General features: G+C 41.7%; 1 protein-coding gene across 2 annotated transcripts in view; it reads right to left on the bottom strand.

The window, feature by feature from the left end:
* Nucleotides 1–22,271, bottom strand: part of micall1a (MICAL-like 1a) — a 92,887-nt gene that overhangs the window by 31,587 nt on the left and 39,029 nt on the right. For both annotated transcript variants that reach the window (XM_072588416.1, XM_072588417.1), the window contains exons 3-7: nt 19,689–19,830; nt 16,702–16,802; nt 12,749–12,885; nt 10,101–10,984; nt 4,336–4,402 (exon numbers count right to left, since the gene is read on the bottom strand). In XM_072588416.1, coding sequence (XP_072444517.1) covers nt 4,336–4,402; nt 10,101–10,984; nt 12,749–12,885; nt 16,702–16,802; nt 19,689–19,830 — 1,331 coding nt within the window. The remainder of the gene's footprint in view (nt 1–4,335; nt 4,403–10,100; nt 10,985–12,748; nt 12,886–16,701; nt 16,803–19,688; nt 19,831–22,271) is intronic.

The raw sequence follows: 22,271 nt of genomic DNA, 5'->3' as shown, positions 1-22,271 counted from the left end.
GATTACAAAAGGGAAGTTCATGCTTTCTCGAACTTATTGAGTTATTTTACAAAATTACAAAATAGAAGTAGTAGTAGAATATTTGCTCCTCGAGCCTGCTCCATCATTCAATAAGATCAAACTTTCTGTTTGTGTTCAAATTCCACATTCACATTTATCTCCAATAATCCTCGATTTCCCTGCCTAACAAGAATCCATCCATCTCTGCCTTAAAAGTAGTCTAATCCTCCCTCCACTGCCTTCTGAGCTGGGGTGTTCCAAAGCTGCACAAAAATCTCATTTCTGTCTTGAAAGGGTGACCCTTAATTTTAAAAGTGACCCCTCGTTCTGGACTGACCCACAAGAGGAACCATCTTATCTAAGTTTATTTTGTCAAGAGTCTTAGAACACTTCAAGTCTCCCTCACTCTTCTAACTTCTAATGGAAACAACCCAGATTGTCCAACTTTCCTCACAAGACAACCTGTTCATTCCAGCTCGCAATCTGGTAAACCTCCCATGAAATGCCTTCAATGAATTTGCATCCATCCTAAAGGCTCCACTTTATCCATCTTGAGTGGTACTCCCTCAAAGAACTCAAACAAATTGTTTAAGTGTGATTTCCCTTTGATAATGCCATGCTGTCCATTACTGATTATTTTGATTTTTTTGAAGTGTGCAGTTTCTAATCTCTTAATGATCAATTCTCATATCTTTCCCAAGACAGACATCAAGCTCACTAATTTATAGTTTCCTGTTTTCTGCCTCCTTTCTTTCTTGAATTTGCCACTTTTTAGTCCAATGAAACCTTTCCTGAATTTAGGAAACTTTGGAAAATTAGTACGAACACATCTACTACTTAATTAAAAACCACTTTTAAGACCTTAGGATGAGGTCATAGAGATGTACAGCACGGAAACAGACCCTTTGGTCCAGCCTGTCCACGCTGACCAGATATCCCAACCCAATCTAGTCCCACCTGCCAGCACCCGGTCCATATCCCTCCAAACCCTTCCTATTCATATACCCATCCAAATGCCTTTTAAATGTTGCAATTGTACCAGCGTCCACCACTTCCTCTGGCAGCTCATTCCATACACGTACCACCCTCGGTATGAAAAAGTTGCTCCTTAGGTCACTTTTATATCTTTCCCCTCTCACCCTAAACCTATGCCCTCTAGTTCTGGACTCCCCCACCCCAGGGAAAAGACCTTGTGTATTTATCTTATTCATGCCCCTCATAATTTTGTAAACCTCTATAAGGTCACCCCTCAGCCTCCGACGCTCCAGGGAAAACTGCCTCAGCCTGTTCAGCCTCTCCTTTTAGCTCAGATCCTCCAACCCTGGCAACATTCTTGTAAATCTTTTCTGAACCCTTTCAAGTTTCACAACAGCTTTCCGATAGGAAGGAGACCAGAATTGCACGCAATATTCCAACAGTGGCCTAACCAATGTCCTGTACAGCCGCAACATGACCTCCCAACTCCTGTACTCAATACTCTGACCAATAAAGGAAAGCATACCAAACACCTTCTTCACTATCCTATCTACCTGCAACTCCACTTTCAAGGAGCTCTGAACCTGCACTCCAAGGTCTCTTTGTTCAGCAAAGTCCATCAGGCCCCTGAGACTTGCCAGCTTGCAGCTCCATCAGTTTGCTCAGTACCACTTCCCTTGTGGTTGTAATTACACCAGGTTCCTTTTTTCCTTCCATCTCCTGATTTGTAGGCATCACTGTAATGTTCTTTGTATCCTCAGACAGAAGCAAGATATTTATTCATTACATACACCATTTCTTTCTCAACTATTAACTCCACATTCTCACTCTCGAGAGACCAATACTCACTTTACTTACTCTCTCCTGTTTAAATACTGGTAGAAACTCTTGCTATTTGTTTTACATTCCTAACTAACTTTGTCTCACATTCTAATTTCTTCGTCTTGGTTAATCTATAGTCATTGTATGCTAGTTTTTATATTCTGATCAATAATCTGACCTGTCCCTCATCTTTGTGCTGTTCTATATTTCTTCCTTAAAGTTGACACTTTCCCTAACTTTAGTTAATCACTGAAAGGTGCATTCTCCTTTTAGAACTTTTCTTTACGAAAAAATACACTACTAGAGTCTGGGCTATGTGGCAGAATGGACTGCAGCTGGCTTAATGTGAAAAAAGATTGGGTGAGAAAGGTATTTACTCAAAACAGCAGGAGATGTGAAGTGGTGCTCCACAAGGATCAATGCTGAGACATCTGCTGTTCACCATTTACATTAACCACTTGGACTCTGGAATCAAAGTTGTCAGATCTAAATTTGCAGATGATACAAATTTAGAGGGAACTGTTTATCCTGAAATAAATTGGCTGAATGGAAGAGAGTTATTAAATTAACTCCAAAATAGATAAATGCAAGCTAGCATGTTTTGATAGGAAGAATAAGGAGGTCACATATTATCAGGAAGGTGCATGTCTAGGTGGTGTAGAGAAAAGAACATTGGTATAATTACACCCATGACATCTCAATTGTTGATGGGGTTAATAAGACCACAAAAACAAACTAAGCACCAAATCTTACTGCTAGAGGGATAGAACTGAGAAGTAGAGAAGGTGTGATAGACTGCATTGAACCTTGTTTAGTCCACATTTAGAATACCGCATGCATTTCTGGAGAAAGTTCTCATTTCTGGGCAATAACATGACTGGATTCCATCAGTATTTGATAACCACGAGAAAGTCCAATTGGAAATTAAGGAGAAACTTCTTTATTATCGACAATGTGGAACACTTCACCATGAAGTAATTCAAGTGAATATTAGAGATGGAATTAAGAGGAAATTAGATAGGTATACGAGAGAGAATGGAAGAGAGGGTTATGGTGTTAGATTTAGATAGGAGAATGCTTGGTGAAGCACAAACATGGACATGGACTCATGAAGATTTTAGCTTCAGGTATCCATCAAACTCCCTTCTGAACAGCACTGAGTGCACCAATGCAGGACGGACTACAATGGCTCAAGGAGGCAGCTCACCACCTTCTCAAAGACAATTAGGGATGGATAACAAATGCTGGCTTCTAACAAGTTCAATATCAATCAAATTCTGGATAACAGTCACATTCCCTGAAAGAATAACTTTAAAAATAATGCAATCCTATGCTCTAGATGGTCAGAAGTACAGAAGGAATTCCAGCTTTCAAAAGGGAAAGAAATACTTAGTTCTAAGAATGCTAGCTGTTGGGGGACGTGGCAGTGAACATGGAGTAAGGAGCAAATGGTAAGATAGCAGGTTTGATGAAGTGAGTATTCCAGGTGATGCAGGATTAAAGAATAGGAACAAAGAGCCTATGTTCAAGCTCCTGATCAGTATCTAGCGATGGCTGCTGGAAAGAGTTGTGTACACAAGGGGGGGGGGGGGCAAGGTCATCCTTTGCTTCAATCCAATATACTGTCAACATGCAGTCTTGGCTCTTACTCGATGACAGTCGAGAGTGTGGTGCTAGAAAAGCACAGCAGGTCAGGCAGCATCCGAGGAGCAGGAGAATCGACGTTTCAGGCATGAGCTCTTCATTAGGAATTCCTGATGAAGGGCTTATGCTTGAAACGTCGATTCTCCTGCTCCTCAGATGCTGCCTGACCTGCTGTGCTCTTCCAGCACCACACTCTCGATTCTGGTCTCCAGCATCTGCAGGCCTCACTTTCTCATTCAATAATATGCCAGAACAGCAGCAGAAAAATGAGGCAAGCACCATTTCTCAAAAGATCCATGAGGGAAATTGCAATGATTGGAGTGGAAGCTAATTCAGAAAGAAACTGATCCGATTCCCATGTTCTAGAAGAGACTGAAAGCAGCCTGAGGAACTAGGAAATACCTGGGCTGTCTGTTGTACAAAACGTCAATCCAGTGCACACAGCCATCAAGAAGAGAACTCAGTGATTAACGCGAAGCACCAAGCAGTCACATACCAGACTAAAAAAAACACAACTTATGCAGCGTGTCACATTAATTGCTAATAGAACCTGGTTCCCTGTCCACAGCCTGTGCCCTGAACTGTGCCCAGTTCAGTTAAATAATGCACTTTGTTTTTTTAAACAAGATCAATATCAATCAAGTGAAACAATAGAAATTGCTGGAGAAACACCGCAGGTCTGGTAGCACCTGTGGAGAGAAAGCAGAGTCAAAAGAATCCAGAGACCCTACAATGCAAAATGTTGCTTCTGCTTTCTTTCCACAGATGCTGCCTGATCTGTTGAGTTTTTCAGCTTTTTCTGTTTTTGTTTTAGATTCCCAGGGTCCACAGTTCTTGGTTTTATGATATATAAGATGAAAGTCTTGGTTAACCAACCTAAGCACAGACACTCACCTCTCTGGAAGGGATTGTGGACGGTCTCGTGGCTTTGGTACAGGTGCTGTTTGCTCAGTCACTCCTCCTAAACAAGTCAGAAAAGGAATGATTGAAGTTCCTGCTGGAGAGTTATTAAACAGTGACAAAGACAGGCAATGCAACTGTCTTTGGCAATTCCTCCCCCAACCAAATTAACTTTGTAAAATTAAACAGCATTAAGTCTTACTGGTTACAAATTTCAGATTTGCTGTCCAGAGACTCGCAGATTCAGTGTCACTGAGCTGGCTTGTAAGTGGACCCCACAGTGTCGAAAATCAGTCTATGCTTACTGTCTAGTTTTGAATATAGCTAGGGGTTATAACAGTGTTCCCCGCCTACTATCTGAACTGGGTCATAGAATCACACATGTTAAATAGTTAGAGCTTTCACAGCATCTCAAAAAGGGAAGGGTCTGAAGAAGAGTCACTGGACCCGAAAGGTAAATTCTGATCTCCACAGATGGTGTCAGACCTTATGAGTTTTTACAGCAATTTCTGTATGTGATCCCAAAAAGGGAAATTAACTCATACTTTAGTGAACGATACCACACAGACAGAATCTCATTCTGTTCTTGCATCCACAGGCAAGTAACATTACATGTCTGATTCCAGAGATCCCATAGCACACATTAAAGAGGAGAGGGGGGAATTATCACCAGTACCCTGGTCAATAATTTATCTATCAGCTAACATCAAGACAAATCTCAATATGTTATTTGTGGGATCTTGCTGTGCACAATTGGTTTCTCAGATGCCCATTTTGTGAGAGTGACTGCTCTTCAAAAGTATTAAGTTGACTGTAAAGCACATCCTGAGACATCCTGAAGGTATGAAAGGCACTATAAAAATGCAAGTCTTTCCTTTGTTCTTAAATCACATATGAAATCTATATTGGCGAAGACAACACTATCCTCTATGAAGAATCATTTTGGACTTGGAACATTAACCCTGTTCTTCTCTTCAAAAGTGCTGCCAGACTTGCTGAGTTTCTCCAGCACCTTCATTTTCATTCAGATCTCTAGCATCTGCGGGACTTGGTTTTTATAGGATCATGCTTGAACCTGTAAAATGAACTCAGAACTTCAGAGGACTGATTACAGATTGCTAATTTCTCTGGTCTAGATTCTCAGCTCAAATTTTGAAATTACAGGCTTGGAATGTTGCATCAATTTTTCCCAGTGGAAACAACTGTGTTCCCTTAAAACGCTTTGCACCATGGAGAGGTCTGGTACCTTTACAGTTCACCTCTATATATAGTCTTGTTCTCAGGCATATTTGCTTCTGTTCATAATCTTATTACATGAACCAGCTGCCAATTCATTTTACACAAGTTTACACAATGATCCCATGGAATTTGCATACAACAGCTTGGCCATAACTGGAGACGTACTGTCCTTAAATAAGATCTACATTTATACAGGATCTCATCACATTGAAATGTCCCACAGGATGAGACTGTAACTCTGTCTCTTCTAACTCTTTAATGTTAGCTGTTTATACAGTGATCACATTTCCCTGCACCTTTTTATATTCTCCATTTTCAATTCCTTATCAAATTCCATTATACATGTCTTGTCACTGTCTCAACATGGCAAAACATTCTTCACTCTAATACAGTAATCCACTAATTGAAAACATTTGTTCTAACTTTCCCCATTCATTTGCTGAGTAATAAATTTTAAATTCTGCTCATTATCAAATTGCTAATTGTCTCTGAATGTTCAAATCCTCTTCTGTTTCAAGTGAAAAGGGTTCATATTTCACAGCTTTTTGAATTTTGGAATCATACTTGTGAACTTTCCCTGTCTTTTTTCTTGGTTAAAAAAAAACTAGTCAGATATCAGTTACAGTGCAGGAAGTGGTCATTCAGCCCTGGAGATCTAGACTGGTCATTATGCTTCATACAAGCTCCATCAATGATCTCTTTAAGGACACTTGCTGGGAATCAGTTTAGCTCAGTTGGCTGGATTGCCAGTTTACAGAGCAGTGTGTTACCAACAGCATGGGTTCAATTCCCATCACCGGTTTGAGGTTACTATGAAGGACTCTCCTTCAGAAGTTCTTCCCTTGCCTGAGGTTTGGTTGCCCTCAGGTTAAATCACCACCAGTCGCTTCTCTCAAATGAGAGCAGCCCCTATGGTCTGGACATAACAAACTACTTGTTGCAGTTATACGGAGTTCCACATTCTAATCATTCTCTGGATAAAGAGAGGGAGGATGATCTGTGTGGAGGATACAGAGATGTTTCTGTTATTTGGGCAAATGCATAGCAGATGAATTATAATACAGAAAAATGACAGCATGTGCTTTTGCAGCAAAAACAGAAAGGAGGATTATTATCTGAATGACGATAGGTGGGAATGGGATTAGAGACAAACCTGGTAATCATATACCAGTGAACCTTACTTCAGTTGTGGGTAAAGTGTTGGAAAAGGTTGTAAGAGATAGGATTTATAATCACCTAGAATGGAATAATTTGATTAGTGATAGTCAACACGGTTTTATGAAGGGTAGGTCTTTGAGATGGTGGTCAAACAGATGGATGAGGGTAAAGCGGTTGATGTGGTGTATATGGCTTTCAGTAAGGCGTTTGATAAGGTTCCCCACAGTTGATTATTGCACAAAACACAAAAGCATGGGATTGAGGGTGATTTCGCGGTTTGGATCAGAAATTGGCCAGCTGAAAGAAGACAGGTGGTGGTTGATGGGAAATGTTCATCCCGGAGTTCAGTTACTAGTGGTGTACCACAAGGATCTGTTTTGGGGTCACCACTGTTTGTTATTTTCATAAATGACCTGGATGAGGGCTTGAAGGGTGGGTTGGTAAATTTGCGGATGACACAAAGGTCAGTGGAGTCATGGATAGTGCTGAAGGATGTTGTAGGTTACAGAGGGACATAGATAAGCTGCAGAAGATAAGCTGCAGAGCTGGGCTGAGAGTTGGCAAATGGAGTTTTAATGCAGAAAAGTGTGAGGTGATACACTTTGGAAGGAACAACAGGAATAAAGAGTACTGGGCTAATGGTAAGATTCTTGGTAGCGTAGATGAGCAGAGAGATCTCGGTGTCCTTGTACATAGATCCAGGTTGATAGGGTTGTTAAGAAGGCATATGGTGTGTTAGCTTTTATTGATAGAGGGATGGAGTTTCGGAGCCATGAGGTCATGCTGTACTGTACAAAACTCTGGTGGGGCCACACTTGCAGTATTGTGTACAGTTCTGGTCGCCACATTGTAGGAAGGATGTGGAAGCTTTGGAAAGGGCTCAGACTACATTTACCAGGATGTTGCCTGGTATGGAGTGAAGATCTTATGAGGAAAGGCTGAGGGCCTTGAGGCTGTTTTCATTAGAGAGAAGAGGTTGAGAGGTGACTTAATTGAGGCATATAAGGTCATCAGAGGGTTAGATAGGGCGGACAGTGAGAGACGTTTTCCTCAGATAGTGATGGTTAGCATGAGGGAACAAAGCCTTAAATTGAGGGGTATAGATATAGGACAAATGTTACTTAGTAGTAACTACTTCTTAGTAGTTGGGGCCTGGAACACACTGCCTGCACCAGTACTAGACTTGTCAACTTTATGGGCATTTAAATAGTGATTGGACAATTATATGGATGAATGTGGAATAGTGTAGGATAGATATACTTCAGATTGGTTCCACAGGTTGGAGCAACATCGAGGGCCGATGGGCCTGTACTGCACTGTAATGTCCTATGAAACAAGCACCTAACTATTTGAATCCCATTTTCCAGTGTTTGCCTCATAGCCTTGAATGCATCTGAACTGCAAGAGCACATCTAAACACTTCAATGTTTTGAGGGTTGCTGTATTTAACATCCTTACAAGAGTGAGCTCCAGATTCCGACCATCCTTTGAGTGAAAATACCTTTCTCTCACATCCCGTCTAAACATCCTGACCCTTACTTTAAATCTATGCTCCCGGGTCACTGATTGCTCCAAGGGGAAAAGTTCCCTTCTGTGTACCCTATTATTGAAACATAAAATATCTGGAGCACTGTGAGCAGTTTTGGTCACGTTATTTAAGGATTTGGATTATTTCATGAGAGGCAGTATAGAGAATGTTTACTAAGCTGATCCCTGGCATGCAAGAATTGTCTTATTAGCCAAAACTACACATGTTGGGACTCTATTCACTGGCATTCAGAAAAGTGGGAGGTGATTCCACTGAAACATATATAATTCTTACAGGTATTGACAGGGTAAATACTGAGAGGATGTTTCCCCTCAGTTTCCCTTCAGTAGGAGAGTCTAGGACCAGAAGGCACAGACTCAGAACAAAGGGGCACCAATTTAAGAGTGTGATAAGGAATTTTTTGTGTTATGAAGATTTGGGTGCATTGTACCTTTAAGGGAGTTAAAGGCTAGCAGAACTACCTGACAGCACTTGGTCGAAAGATAGATTAGCTGGGTTGCCTGGAGACAAAACCAGTTTTGAATTAGGCCAATCAGTTTAAATAAGACCCCGAAAAATACCAAATTCCAATTAAGTTTGAATTTAGTATATTGACAATCTTAAAAGTCAATGACAGAATCCGATGCTTTGGGAGTACAATACCGGGGAAAGTTGAACAGTTGGGAGGAGAACTGCCACACCACCAGCAGGTAGAGACTGCCTGAAAAATAGCTCTCTTAAAGGTACCTTTATCGATCAGTAACCCATGAAACAGAAATCCCTAAGAAGAAGAAAAGATGACTGAAGAAGAAATAAAGAGAAGATTTAATATCTGGTTGGTTTTGAAAATTTAAATTTTTGGTAACTCTTAATCGGGGGTTTTATCGGATTAGTATTCTAGAAGTGAAGATAAAAGATAACTTTGAGGAAGGAGTTGTAAATAGTTGTTAGTTAATTAGTCTCTGTTATGCTTTAAGAAATAAAGTTGTTAATTGTTACTATAAATAGTTCTTGGTCTCTCGAATTTTCACAGATTACTGCACAGGACAAATCTTTTCTGTGCTGCTGGTTTAAAATATGCAGGAGGGTTTACCCATGTCGTAACATTCTGAAAGGGTTGAAAGTCTTTGGAACGCTTTGCCTCAGAGAGCTGAAGTGGCAGAATCCATGCGTACATTTAAGGCTGAGATAAATAGATCGGTGATCAGTAGGGGAAATCAGGGATTACGGATGCAGGAAAGTGGATGTGAAGAATGTCAGATCAGCCATGATCCTATTGAATGGCAGAGTAGGCTTGAAGGGTCAAATGGCCTACTCCTGTTCCTATGTCTTATGGAAGACAGTAAGAAAGAGTTGAGACCATAATCAGATCAGCCATTTTATTAAATGATGTAGCAAGCCTAAAGGGCAGAATGGCCTCCTCCTGACACGAAGACCTATGTTTTTGTTAGATTTCAGTTCCACACAGCGAAAAGTATTGACGCTAAAAGAGACATTAATATGAATGCCACACCAGTCGTGTACCAGTCTCTTCAGCCTTACAACTCCTTTTGATCTCTATAGCAACATATACACTCTCTTCTTCTGTTCAACTGTTGGTGGCTATGGCTTTGGCCCAAAATCATAAGTTTCCAACTTTAAATTCTACAAACACCCCCTCATTTAAAAAAATTTCCTTAAAATCCTCATCATCAAACATCTGTTCAAACCAATTATACGCTTGTTTTTTAGCTCAGCAGCCATTCCCTTCCTCACTGGCATACTTTGTGACATTTTCCTATATTAACGATGCTTTATCAATAAAACTGGCAACTATTCTAGAATTATCACATACCATTTACCAGCAAACCGCTTTCCGATTTCTGGACAGATGTTTCACTTGTTCCACTTCCTCCACCACCACCACCAAAGCTAATCCGCGGTCGAGGCACTGGATGTGGTGTTGCCACGGTCGATGACGCAGAGTCAATCATTTTCCTTGGAACTGGAACAGGAACCTTCAGCTTCTCATCAGGTGTTGTTCTGTTTACTGAAGCTAAGTTTGTATTCTGGCTTTCACTGACATGTATGGCTGGAGTCCCCGAGGTGTTGCTGCTCACTCCATTCTCTGTGGCACTGCCCATGTCCATACTTGCTACTTGTTGCTGTTTGTTCTGAGAATCCTGTAGTTCTGACTGCAGTGCTGGTAACTGCTGCTCGCCTACCCCATGCTCAGCCTGTTCTTTGGGATCACGGGACTCTGATGATCTTTGTGCTCCCTTTGTTAGGTAGGATTCCACTTTGGGCTCTGATGTGCCCTTGAAATTGGAGCTGTTGGAAAGCTCCAGCTGTCTCGGTGCTATGCCAGTGCTAGGGTGACTCTTTTCAGTGGAGACAGAAAAGGCTGCAGAAAGCTGCTTAACTGAAATGGAAAGACCCTCTTGGGTGCCTGATGGCTCCACACCTTTCTCTTCATTTACTTGTGGCTCTAATGACGGGCTGCCTTTAACATCTTCCGATCCTTTTGTGGTTCCCAGGGAACGGCGCAATGTCAGTGGGCTAGTTGATGAAAGTGTCTGTGCAGGCAAGGAGCCAGAGCCTAGTCGGGATTGCGGAATGGACAGAGGACGCTGTGGCCGACTGGTGACTTGCCCTCGATGGTGCGTACAGACAAAAGTGCCTGAATGTGTGCCAGGTTTATAGGCTCCAGGGAGCAGAGTGCTGGAGCACTCCTTACATCTGTGTGGAAACAGCACACATGAAAGATTAAATCAGTAGGGCAGGGCATGCAGCAGTACACAATTGGGATAAAAACAAATTTCTGTTGGAACTCAGTAGGTCTGGCAGCAACTGTGGGAAGATAGCAGAGTTAAGTTTTGGGGATTCTTTATCAGAATGATTGGCTTTGAAAACAACAGAGTATAAACTGCCTTCTCCCCAAACCTAAGCCTCACTGACACCTCTTATACCAGTCCAGCCAGCTGTCAGACTGGTAGAAGCTGCTTTGCTTCAATATTAGCTTTCATATTTTTCAAACTTAATTTTTATGGAAGTTTCCTTTTATTGAGAAGTGTGGCATTTTATTTGTTTTAAATCAGAGAGGAACATTTAAGCCTTTCACTTTTTTTAAAAAAAGAAATTGTTTATGGGACAAACATGTCATGAGCAAAGTTAGTATTAATTTCCACCTCAAATAGATCCTGAGAAGTATTAGGACAGTGGCCATGATTAGGCCAAGAACAATGATGGTCACAACACAGTTCTCAATCAGCCTTTTACTCAGGTCACTGCTTCCAGTTTCACATTAGAAGTCAGAAAGTCCTTCCTTTCTGGGACAGTTTCCACCCAACAGCCTGGGTGTATAACCAAAGAATTCCAGAATATGAGGCCATTGAGGGGAGGGGGAGTTTAATAAAGGGAGTCACACTCAACACAAATGTGGTTGTCAGAGCCAGTTACTCAGCACAGGACATCCTTGCAAGATTCAGTCACGCCATCTCCAACTATTTCATCATCATAAGATCAGGATTGGGGCTTTTCACTGACAGTTCTCGTGATTAGCTCCAAATACAATTCCTCTGATAATGAAGCAACCAGTCTATAGCAGAATCTGGTTCCTACCCAATCATGTGTTGACTTGGAGCTGGTAGCATTTTACATATAGCTGTCCTCCTAGATAATCAAAAACACAGTGACTTCAGCAAGTCCCCACCAGTGACATCTGGCAGCTCTGCATTGGCCAGAAGCTTTAAGTCAATCTTATTAGCACCCTGAATGCAAGAACAGGAGGGGTAAGCAACTCAACCTCTGATTCCACCACCCCCCCCCCTCCAAAATGTCTCACCAGCCCCATCTAGGCTGAAGTTAGGAGTGTGATTAAATCCTCTCCACTCACTGGTTATGGATGGAACAGCAGCAATACTCAAGGGGCTTAACACCCTAAATAGAGTAGGTTACCTGAAGCCCTGTGTCCATGATTCCTAATCCCCTTCATGCATCGGATGGAATGTGTATTATCCATAGGACATAGGTTATCAACAGCAGCAATGGGGGAAGCCATCAACCTCAGCTCCCATACTGTCCTGATCGAACCACACATTTGTTCCTCTACCCTTTGCTACATTAGAACCCTGGAATTCCCTACTGAACAGCATTATACTTCACCACACAAAACTGAAGTGGTCAAAGACACAGAGCACTAGTTCTTATGTCAACCATAACTTGGCAGAAAATGTGATTGTGTTAGTGTCTCCCACACCCTGCGAACTAAGAAAGATCAACAAAAGCTGAATTAAACACACTGTATTAGTGATATTGATATTCTATTAATGTTCTTCATAAAGATTCCTCATGTGCCTGCTGAACTAGGCCTATGTCAATACAGGAAACCACTAAGTGCCTTGGTCAGAAAGCATTACAGGTAAGTGACTCTTACTGTTACACATTGTGTCAATGGATTTAGATATCATCGACTTTGTATTTCAGTTAGGAATTTCACTTTACCTGAAGCAGTTGCGATGATAAAGTTTCCCATCCACCAAGTATCTCTGCACCAAGTGAACATGTTTGTTGCAAATTGCACACGTGCTGCTGAGCGTATTCCAGCGAGGCCTCTCAGCAACTTCCTCTGAGGAATCACTCTGGGAGATAAAGGGCATGGAGGTTAGGAATGACAAACAAACAGTAAGGAGTCTGGCTGAAGTAGATTGACACCCACTCTCTACACAGACTTACACAGTGCACAGTATAGCAGCAGGCCATTGAGCCAAACAGATCCATTCTCCAAAAGCTTCCTTCCACCCTTCGTCTAACACTGTCCAAATGTCCTTCTATTCCTTTCTTTCATATACTTATCCAGCTGGTATCTACACAATTTACCAGCCACTCCCTGTGGTAGCAAGTTCCACATTCTTACCGCTCTCTGGCCATGAAAGGTTCTTCTTTACAAATTCACAATTCAGTTTATTGGTGACTTTTATATTTATTACCCCACAGACAGAAATATCTTCTCGATGTCCACTCTGTCAAATTCTTTCATATTTAAAGACCCCTGGACAAGTCACTGCTCTCAGTCTTCTCTTTTCTAGAGAGAGGAACTCTAGTGTGTGCAATCTTTCATAATAATTATAGCCCCTTAGTTCTGATTACGATATCCTGTTTATAATAGGAATCAAATCCATGCATGGTGGATATTAATTACACTGCACATGGTGTTTGAGGGAATGCAATTACTTGGTGCCAACTGGCTAGGGACATCCTTTTCAGACAAATGATGTTCCCTTTTAGGAATGCCAACCAGTTAAGTGGCATAAAATACAAACCAGCAGCTGAGAGATTGCTTCTGAGGGTTTGATTTGACAGTTTTACACTCTGAAATGAAGAGACTTGGGCTAACTCAACAATTTAGTTGATCTAAGTATTTAGCTGCAAACTGCAGTGGGAGACACCCCCCACCCCCACCCCCAAGACTCCACCTTTTCCCCCAACCCCTTGCCAGCCACCAACCCTGCCCCTCCCCAGTATATAGATACCACTTTCTTCTCCACTGTCTGAGCACTGAGCTAACAAAGACAATTGCTGCTCTTTATGGAACACAGTTCACCTTTGCAGTCCATTGAATTACACAGAAATAAAACTCAGTTGAGTCCAATAACAGAGCCCAAACGTACTCTGTCACAAACATCAGATTACTTCTCAGGTGGGTAAAGATTAAACATTACCACATAACCGCCCCAAACTTCAGCTGGAGAATTCCAATAAAACGCACCAAGATTTTCTGAAACAATTCATGTCAGACACAGAATTGAAGAATGTAACTAAAAATATTATCTCAACCAGTGTTATTTCTGTTTCTTCTTAACCGGACCTACCTGTTACAACAATGGAGAGACAGTATTATTGCTGCTGCATACAGCATGGCACGATTCATAGTTTGCTAGCTGATAGTCTCCAATAGCTTAGTGAATTCAGATAACATTTTGTACAGAATCACAGGGAACATACTACACAGACACAGTTCATTTGGCCCAATCAGTTTATACATCACATATTTCATCACATCCATCCATCTTATCATTCAGAAGCTTCCATTATGAGGGTAGATTGCAGACACTGGGACTGCTCACCTCAGACAGGAGGATCAGAGGAGATCTTATAGGAATGCTGAAAACCATGAAGCAGCAGGATAGAGTATCATAGAATCATAGAATCCCTACAGCGTGGAAACAGACCCTTCGGCTCAACAAGTCCACACCAACCCTCCGAACAGTACCCCACCCAGATCCATCCCCCTACCTCATTATTCTACATTTACCCCTGACTAATGCATTAACATACACATCCCTGAACACTATGGGCAATTTAGCATTGCAAATTCACCGTACCTGAACATCTTTGGACTGTGGGAGGAAACCGGAGCACTTGGAGGAAACCCATGCAGACACAGGGGAATGTGCAAACTCCACACAGACAATTGCCCGAGTCGGGAATTGAACCAGAGTCCCTGACGCTATGAGGCAGCAGTGCTAACCACTGAGCCAGCATGCCACACCCAACCTTTCTAACCTAAAAACCTTATGCCTCTATATGGTCTGTTTCCCTCTATTCTCTGTCTATTCATGAGTATGCCAAGATGCCTTCTTAAACCGTGCATTTGTATCTGCTACCTTCACTTGCAGCACATTCCAGGCACTTAACAGCCTGTTAAAAAAAAAACTTGACTGTAATACCTCCCTTAAACTTTCCTTTTGGCTTAAACCTACGTCCCTTGGTATAAATCAAAATAATAACATGCAAGGAAAGGATCTAAAAGCAGGAGAGTGATACTAAGTCATGATACTGTTTGGTGTGGTAGTGCACACGAGGGCTGAGTGGCCTCCTATGTCATAACACTTCTGTGAAAAGAACTTCAGGAGATGACAAATGGCCGAACATATATAAAAGGACACAGTGGGGCAGTGCAAGTAGGATGCTGACAATTCCTGATGAAGGGCTTATCCCCGAAGCGTCAATTCTCCTGCTCCTCAGATGCTGCCTAACCGGCCTTCCTTCTCCAGCACCACACTCTTCGACTCTGATCTCCAGCATCTGCAGGCCTTACTTTCTCCCGGATGCTGACAAGTGCCAGGTTTGGAAGCTGAGAATAGGCAACGATATAATTGCTACAGCTGCTTCTGTTAATTTAAGAAAAACTGCTGCATCGACTGTTAAAGGCTAGAAGTGTTGCAAGCAGAGTTGTGCAAGTTGAGCAGATGAGTGTCATTTTTGTTTTAAGACTGTGCCAGCAGCTTGTGAGCTGCTGTCGATGGGAGATCAGTCTAAATACCAGGAGGAAAGGAGATGAAATTCTTTGTCAGCACAGATTTTGGAAGAAGCTTGTGACTGAAATTAGTAACATATATGCTAAAAGGGCTACCAAACCACTTTGGAACATCTGTCTTAGCTTTAGCTGCCATTTAATGTCATTTACAGTTTATAACCAACCACTTATAGTTAATTTCTGCCGATTCTGGTTTTGATTATGCTTTCCAGCAGAGGATTTAGTGCTTGCTTTGTTTGACTCTTGTATAGTAAAAACTTATGGTTAAATCATGGAATCTTATGACATTTAACTAACTGGGAGTCCATTTTTCATTTCAAAAATAAACCACTAGTCTCAATGAAATCATAACAACAATCAATGGGAATATTTCCAATGCTAAACAAAGTAATGTGGATGCTGGAAATCTTAAACAACAACAGAAGTAGTTGGAGAAATTCAACAGGTCTTGCAGCATCTGTGGAGAGAAAGCAGACTCAATATCTCAAGATCAGTGACCTGAAGAAGGGTTCAATGTTGCCGCTTAGAACTATTTGTCATCTGTCATCCCATTCACATCGACTTATAATGACTTGAAGAGTTCCTCGTGGCACAGTGATAATGAAGGTCCAGGCTCAAGTCCCACCTGCTTCAGAGGTATATCATCATACAGCTGAACTGATTGATTAAGAAATACCTATAATGACTTCTGATTCCTTAAATTTAAAATTATTATCCCTCAATTTAAATAATTCATGGCCGCATCACTCCCTGTCTTTTCCTGATTCTATTCCTAGAACTTTCCATTCTTTTGACCCACTGCATCACTTCTAATTGCTCCTAATTAGGCCTTCAGCCACCTTGGCCCAGAACTCTTAAATTCCCTCCCACCAACCCTTAACGTCTCCACATCCGCCTCCTCCTCTAGGTTCCCCCATTAAAAACCACCTGATCTTCAATACACCCTCCTTTTGGTCTGCACCAATTTTTTTCATATGATGTCTCTGTCAAGTCTTTGGGATGTTATTCTGCATTAATGTTATCAAAACACAAATAGTTACTAATAAGATTGTCCATAAATAATATAACTTTAGTGACTGTTAGTAAGGTTAGTAGAATCATGCTATTCAAATTGTTTTGAATGAAGGCACAGACTTACATTTGCTAAGAGGACTTGTTTGCTTACAGTGACTGGTTTCTTGATTGATGGTTCTGATGGTGATATTCCAGCTGGTCTCTTCATGGAGGGCGGTACTCCAGCTATAGGAAAAAAAAACACGTAACCCTGGAGTCTTCAAAATCCTAACTGACCATTCAACACTATTTCCCTTTTACAGAGCTCAACAGTATAAATGTGCAATAAAACTCTTTTTAAAAAAATAACTGATGCACTTCTATACACAAAAGCCACCACCCTAATTATAATTTTCATTGCTGAGATTACAGCTAAATTACGGCATGTCTGTGTCTAATATAATCATTCCATCTCAAGTAATTCCTAGTATGCAAAATGCTTGGACTTGTGATAATGTATTAATGTAAATCTTCATAGAGTAAATCTATTCAATAACAATTATACAATTGATATTTATTTCATTACAATACCATCCACATTCACCCTCCATATAGTACCCCGTGAGCAGCTGTAGCTTTAATCTAGAGACTCCACAGTGCCTTGCAAGGAATTTAATACCTGCTGGGACATTCAACTGAAAGAAACTCAATTGGACAGCGACTTATTGGACTCTCTAATGCATTTGAGTCAATTCCAATATCTTACTATCCTTACAAGATCTGGTCTACAGCAACATGGTTGACTCTTAACGGCAGTTTGGGATAGGCAGTAAATGCTGGCCCAACCAATGACACTCATTTCATGAACCAATAGGGGAAAAATGAAGTCTTAGACACATTCGTAATTTCCTTCCATTTTCTTTCTCGAATATGTCACTGCGGTGTAAACCATTACCCCATGTATTGAATACAGTAATAAACTTTATTTAGTCTTAAGCTTAAAGAATTTGCTATGGTTAGAGAACAAAAAGGCTTCCATTTCCCAAGATTTGGAGATGCTGGTGTTGATCTGGGGTGTCATTCCTGAATGGCACACCCTCCTCATTCCTGAAATTCTCCTGCTCCTTAGATGCTGCCTGACCTGCTGCACTTTTCCAGCAACACATTTTTCAGCTCTGATCTCCAGTCCTCACTTTCTCCTAGTTGATTTTAACCGACTGTGAATCCTCTTGCAAGGATACCTTCCTTGAAGAAGCTCTCCTCCTCCCTCTACAAGGATTTCAGTGAGTCCCTCTCTCACTGCACCCCCCCAGGTCATCTCCTCCTTCTTGGCACACCCTCCTCATTCCTGAAGAAGGGCTTATGCCCAAAACGTCGATTTTCCTGCTCCTTGGATGCTTTTCCAGCAACACATTTTTCAGCTTTGATCTGGGGTGTACAGAGTTAAAAATCACACAACACCAGGTTATAGTCCAACAGGTTTAATTGGAAGCACTAGCTTTCACCTGATGAAGAAGGAGCAGTGCTCAGAAAGCTAGTGCTTCCAATTAAAATGATTTTTAAGTCCATTTCCCAAAGCTGTTTCTGATTTCTCCAAAACAATCGATGGAGCCTAATAACTATGAAGTTGGAACCAAATTAGCTTTTCTTCTTTCTATTGGGTAAATGGGGGAAACTCCTTGGCCACTGCTGTTTAGAGATCGTTGTCAGATTGATTCAATCAGATTTGTGTTTATCCATCACTCTTTCATATATCCAGTGATATTACACCTGGAAAGGGAGCAGCAGTAGCATGGAAGATATTATTAGCAAATTGATGACAAAGATAAATTTGGTACCAACATTTTCAGCCAAATGCTTGGTGGGGAACACGCGTTCATTGTGACCACAAACTTCAACGCTGCAGTGATGAAGGAGCTCCTCCATTCAGAATGAGGAAGGGATATTTTCAGCTCCTCAAAGCTTGCAATGTGACCAAGTATCAGTTTTGGTTTGAGTTTCATAGTCACTAAACTGCCATGACCCATAACTGTGCCTTCACTTCTGTCTTGTCTCATCTTATTCAACTGTGAACATATATCAGCCTTCTCATTTCACAAGACAATCGCTGTTCCAGATGCCCTTAAGTCAACCACCTTGATCAGATGGGCCAATGAGTTGAGGAGTGGCAGATGGAGCTTAACCTAGATAAATATGAGGTGCTACATTTTGGTAAAGCAAATCAGGACATACTCATACACTTAATGGTAAGGTCCTGGGGAGTGTTGCTGAACAAAGAGACCTTGGAGTGCACGTTTACAGTTCCTTGAAAATGGAGTCACAGGTAGACAGTGGAGTGAGGGTGGCATTTGGTATACTTGCCTTTATTGGTCAGTGCATCGACTATAGGGGTTGGGAGGTGTTGTGGCTGTAGGCCATTTGGTTAGGCCACTTTTGGAACACTGCATCCAATTCTGGTCTCTCTCCTTTCAGAAGGACGTTGTGAAACTTGAAAGGGTTCAGAAAAGATTTACCAGGATGTTGCCAGAGTTGGAGGGTTTGAGCTACAGGGAGAGGCTGAACAGGCTGGGGCTGTTTTCCCTGGAGCGTCAGAAGCAGAAGGGCGACTTTATGAAAGTTTATAAAATCATGAGGAGCATGGATAGGATAAATAGACAAAGTATTTTATCCAAAGTAGGGGATATCTTTAAGGTGAGAGGGGAAAGATTTAAAAGGGACCTAAGGGGCAACGTTTTCACACAGAGGGTAGTGAGTGTATGGAATGAGCTGCCAGAGGAAGTGGTGGAGGCTAGTACAATTACAACATTTCAAAGGCATCTGGATAGGTATATGATTAGAAAAGGTTTAGAGGGTCAGATGCTGGCAATTGGGACTAGATTTCTTTAGAATATCTGGTCAGCATGGACAAGTTGGACTGAAGGGTCTGTTTTTGTGCTGTACATCCCTACAACTCTAAGTAGAAACAGCCTGCATAGTGGGTAGATTGCACCTGCAGGTTCCTTTGCCCACGATACATTGACATTACTTCACTCTGACTGAAACAAGCTAAAAAATTACAAATCTTCAAGTTTTAATGAAAGTCAAAATCAAATCAGAATTCCAAAACGCAATGGAACTGCAATGGCTCTGTACCATGAGTCTGGTTGGTGAAATAGTTGTAGAACTGAGAAACATAGGTCAGAATGCTTAACCGGTCTGGGACACGCATGGCCACCATATCCTCTGGGTCCAAGAGCGCTGGAATTCCCAGCTCCTGTTCAGCCACTTCAAATGCCTATGGGAACACAAACACACAGCAAGTAAGTGCTAGCTGTTTAAAGGACTAATATGGAACACACACTTCCAATGAGGGAGTTACCATTGTCAGGCACAGCAATAGAAGCGGAAGAACCTCATCATTCAATCAGACATTTGATTGCCTTCTGAACTCAATGGCAAGTTCAGAAATTTCAGACCATTTTTTCCACCTCATTTGGTTAATGTTAGCTGTGAGTAATGATTCTGCTTTCCCCATTTATACTTCCTCCAGACCCAGCTTTTATTTCTTTACTAGTTCCACTAGCATCTCCCTTTAGCCTTGCACCATCATTGTTTCTGCCTTTAATTTCTCCTGCTTTCTAACTATCACAAGCCTTTTGTTCTTTCCATTACTGTATATACTTAAAACCTGCTACATCACAGTATAGTGGATTAGCACTGACTGTAAGTCACCCTTGTAAACAGTATGAACATGTTATTTAGACCAGGACTCCTACTACCTTTGGGCAGTAAGCACTGCTGCCTCACAGCACCAAGGAGCCGCGTTCGATTCCAGCCTCGGGCGACTGCCTGTGTAGAGTTTGCACATTCTCCCTGTGCCTGCATGGGTTTCCAGTTTCCTCCCACAATCCAAAGATGTGGTTAGGTGGATTGGCCATGCTAAATTGCCCATAGTGGTCAGAGATGTGTATGTTAGGTCAGTCAGCTATGGAAATTCAGGGTTACAGGGATAGTGTAGGATGGTGGGTCTGGGTGGGATGCTCTTCGGAGGGTCAAGGTGGACTTGATAGGCTGAATGGCCTGCTTCCACACTGTCTAGATTAGAGTGGTGCTGGAAAAGCACAGCAGGTCAGGCAGCATCTGAGGAGCAGGAAAATTGACGTTTCGGGCAAAAGCCCTTCATCAGGAATGGCAGGAAAATCAACATTTTGGGCAATAGCCCTCTAATCTAGACTCTGGTTTCCAGCATCTGCAGTCCGCACTTTTGCCTGCTTCCACACTGTAGAGGTTCTATGATTTCCACTCCCCTTTGTGTGTAATAAGTCTAATTATAAAATACTACCTCTTCGTTCTGGATTCCCCAGACCAGAGGAGATGTAATGGATACTCAGAGACTCCTAATCAAAGAGATCATTTCTAATCTTCTATATTAAGCAGAATCCAAATCCAGCGTGGGGAGTTTGCACACTCTCCCAGTGTCTGTGTGGGTTTCCAACAGGTGCTCCAGTTTCCTCCCACAGTCCAAAATGTGCAGGTTAGGTGAATTGTCTATGCTAAATTGCCCATAGTGTTCAGGGATGTGTAGGTTAGGTGTTAGGGAAATATAATAGGGTATGGGAATGGGTCTGGGTGGGATGGCCTTCAGAGGTGTGGACTTGTTGGGCCAAATGGCCTGCTTCCACACTGTCAGAATTCTGTGAATCTCTAATATTTCAAGATCTCATGAAACCTTATTGATCTGTTATCACATTATAGTGGATTAGCACTGACTGGGAGTCCTCCATGTAAACTGTACGAAGATGTTATCCAGACCAGGACTCCTACCACCTTTGTGTAATTAGCATAATCTCAAAGTACCATTACCATGGGAGCAAAATAGGCACAAGCCCTGTACAACTCCTTCTTACCTTGAAATGCACAAAAGAATGGTGGCAAAATGGTATGCTATGAACATGTTGTTTAATCCAATAACCATACAATTAAAGGAAGGAGTACGATCTAGTAATTCATTCAGTTCACAGATCAGAACAATCTAGCAGTTAAAGTAGTTGAATGAGGGTAGAGACCAACTTTAGCTGCTCCACCAGGAAGTGTATAAACAATTATTATTCATTTTAATGAGTTGAATGGTTACAAGTAAAGGAAATCTTTAAGCCAGTCAAGTCTATGTCAACTCCCTGCAAGGGCAGTTCAGCTGATATCACATCCCCACCCTAAAATTACTTTCCTTCAAATGTTTGTCCAATTATCATTCACTAGCCACAACTGACAGCGTCCACCCACTCTCTCACTTGCCACAGAGAAAAATATTTCCTTCAACCACTGAAATATGCAGACAGCCAGGTCTCTATTTGTGTTCCCTCTTGAACTGGATCCTTAGACTCTCATAAAATCTCTACACTGTAGATAGCGGTGCACTGACCCTTCGAATCCAGCATTACCATGTTAATCCACCTCACCTGCACACCCCTGGATACTACAGGACAATTTAGCATGGCCATTCCTCTTAATCTTTGAACTGTGGGAGGAAACTGGTGCACCCAGCAGAAACCCATGCTAACATGGGCAGAATGTGCAAACTCCATCCAGTCAGTCAATCAAGGGTGGAATCGAAGCTGGCTCCTTGGCACTGAGAGTCAGTAGTGCTAACCACTAAGCCATTGTGCTCTCCTTGTTCATTCGACTAAAATAAATCATTTCACACTTTTTACTTCTTAAATTTCAGCTGCACAATGT

Source organism: Chiloscyllium punctatum, chromosome 18 (genome assembly GCF_047496795.1).
Source record: "Chiloscyllium punctatum isolate Juve2018m chromosome 18, sChiPun1.3, whole genome shotgun sequence".
Classification (NCBI taxonomy): domain Eukaryota; kingdom Metazoa; phylum Chordata; class Chondrichthyes; order Orectolobiformes; family Hemiscylliidae; genus Chiloscyllium; species Chiloscyllium punctatum.
This window is presented reverse-complemented; position numbering and strand designations above follow the sequence as displayed.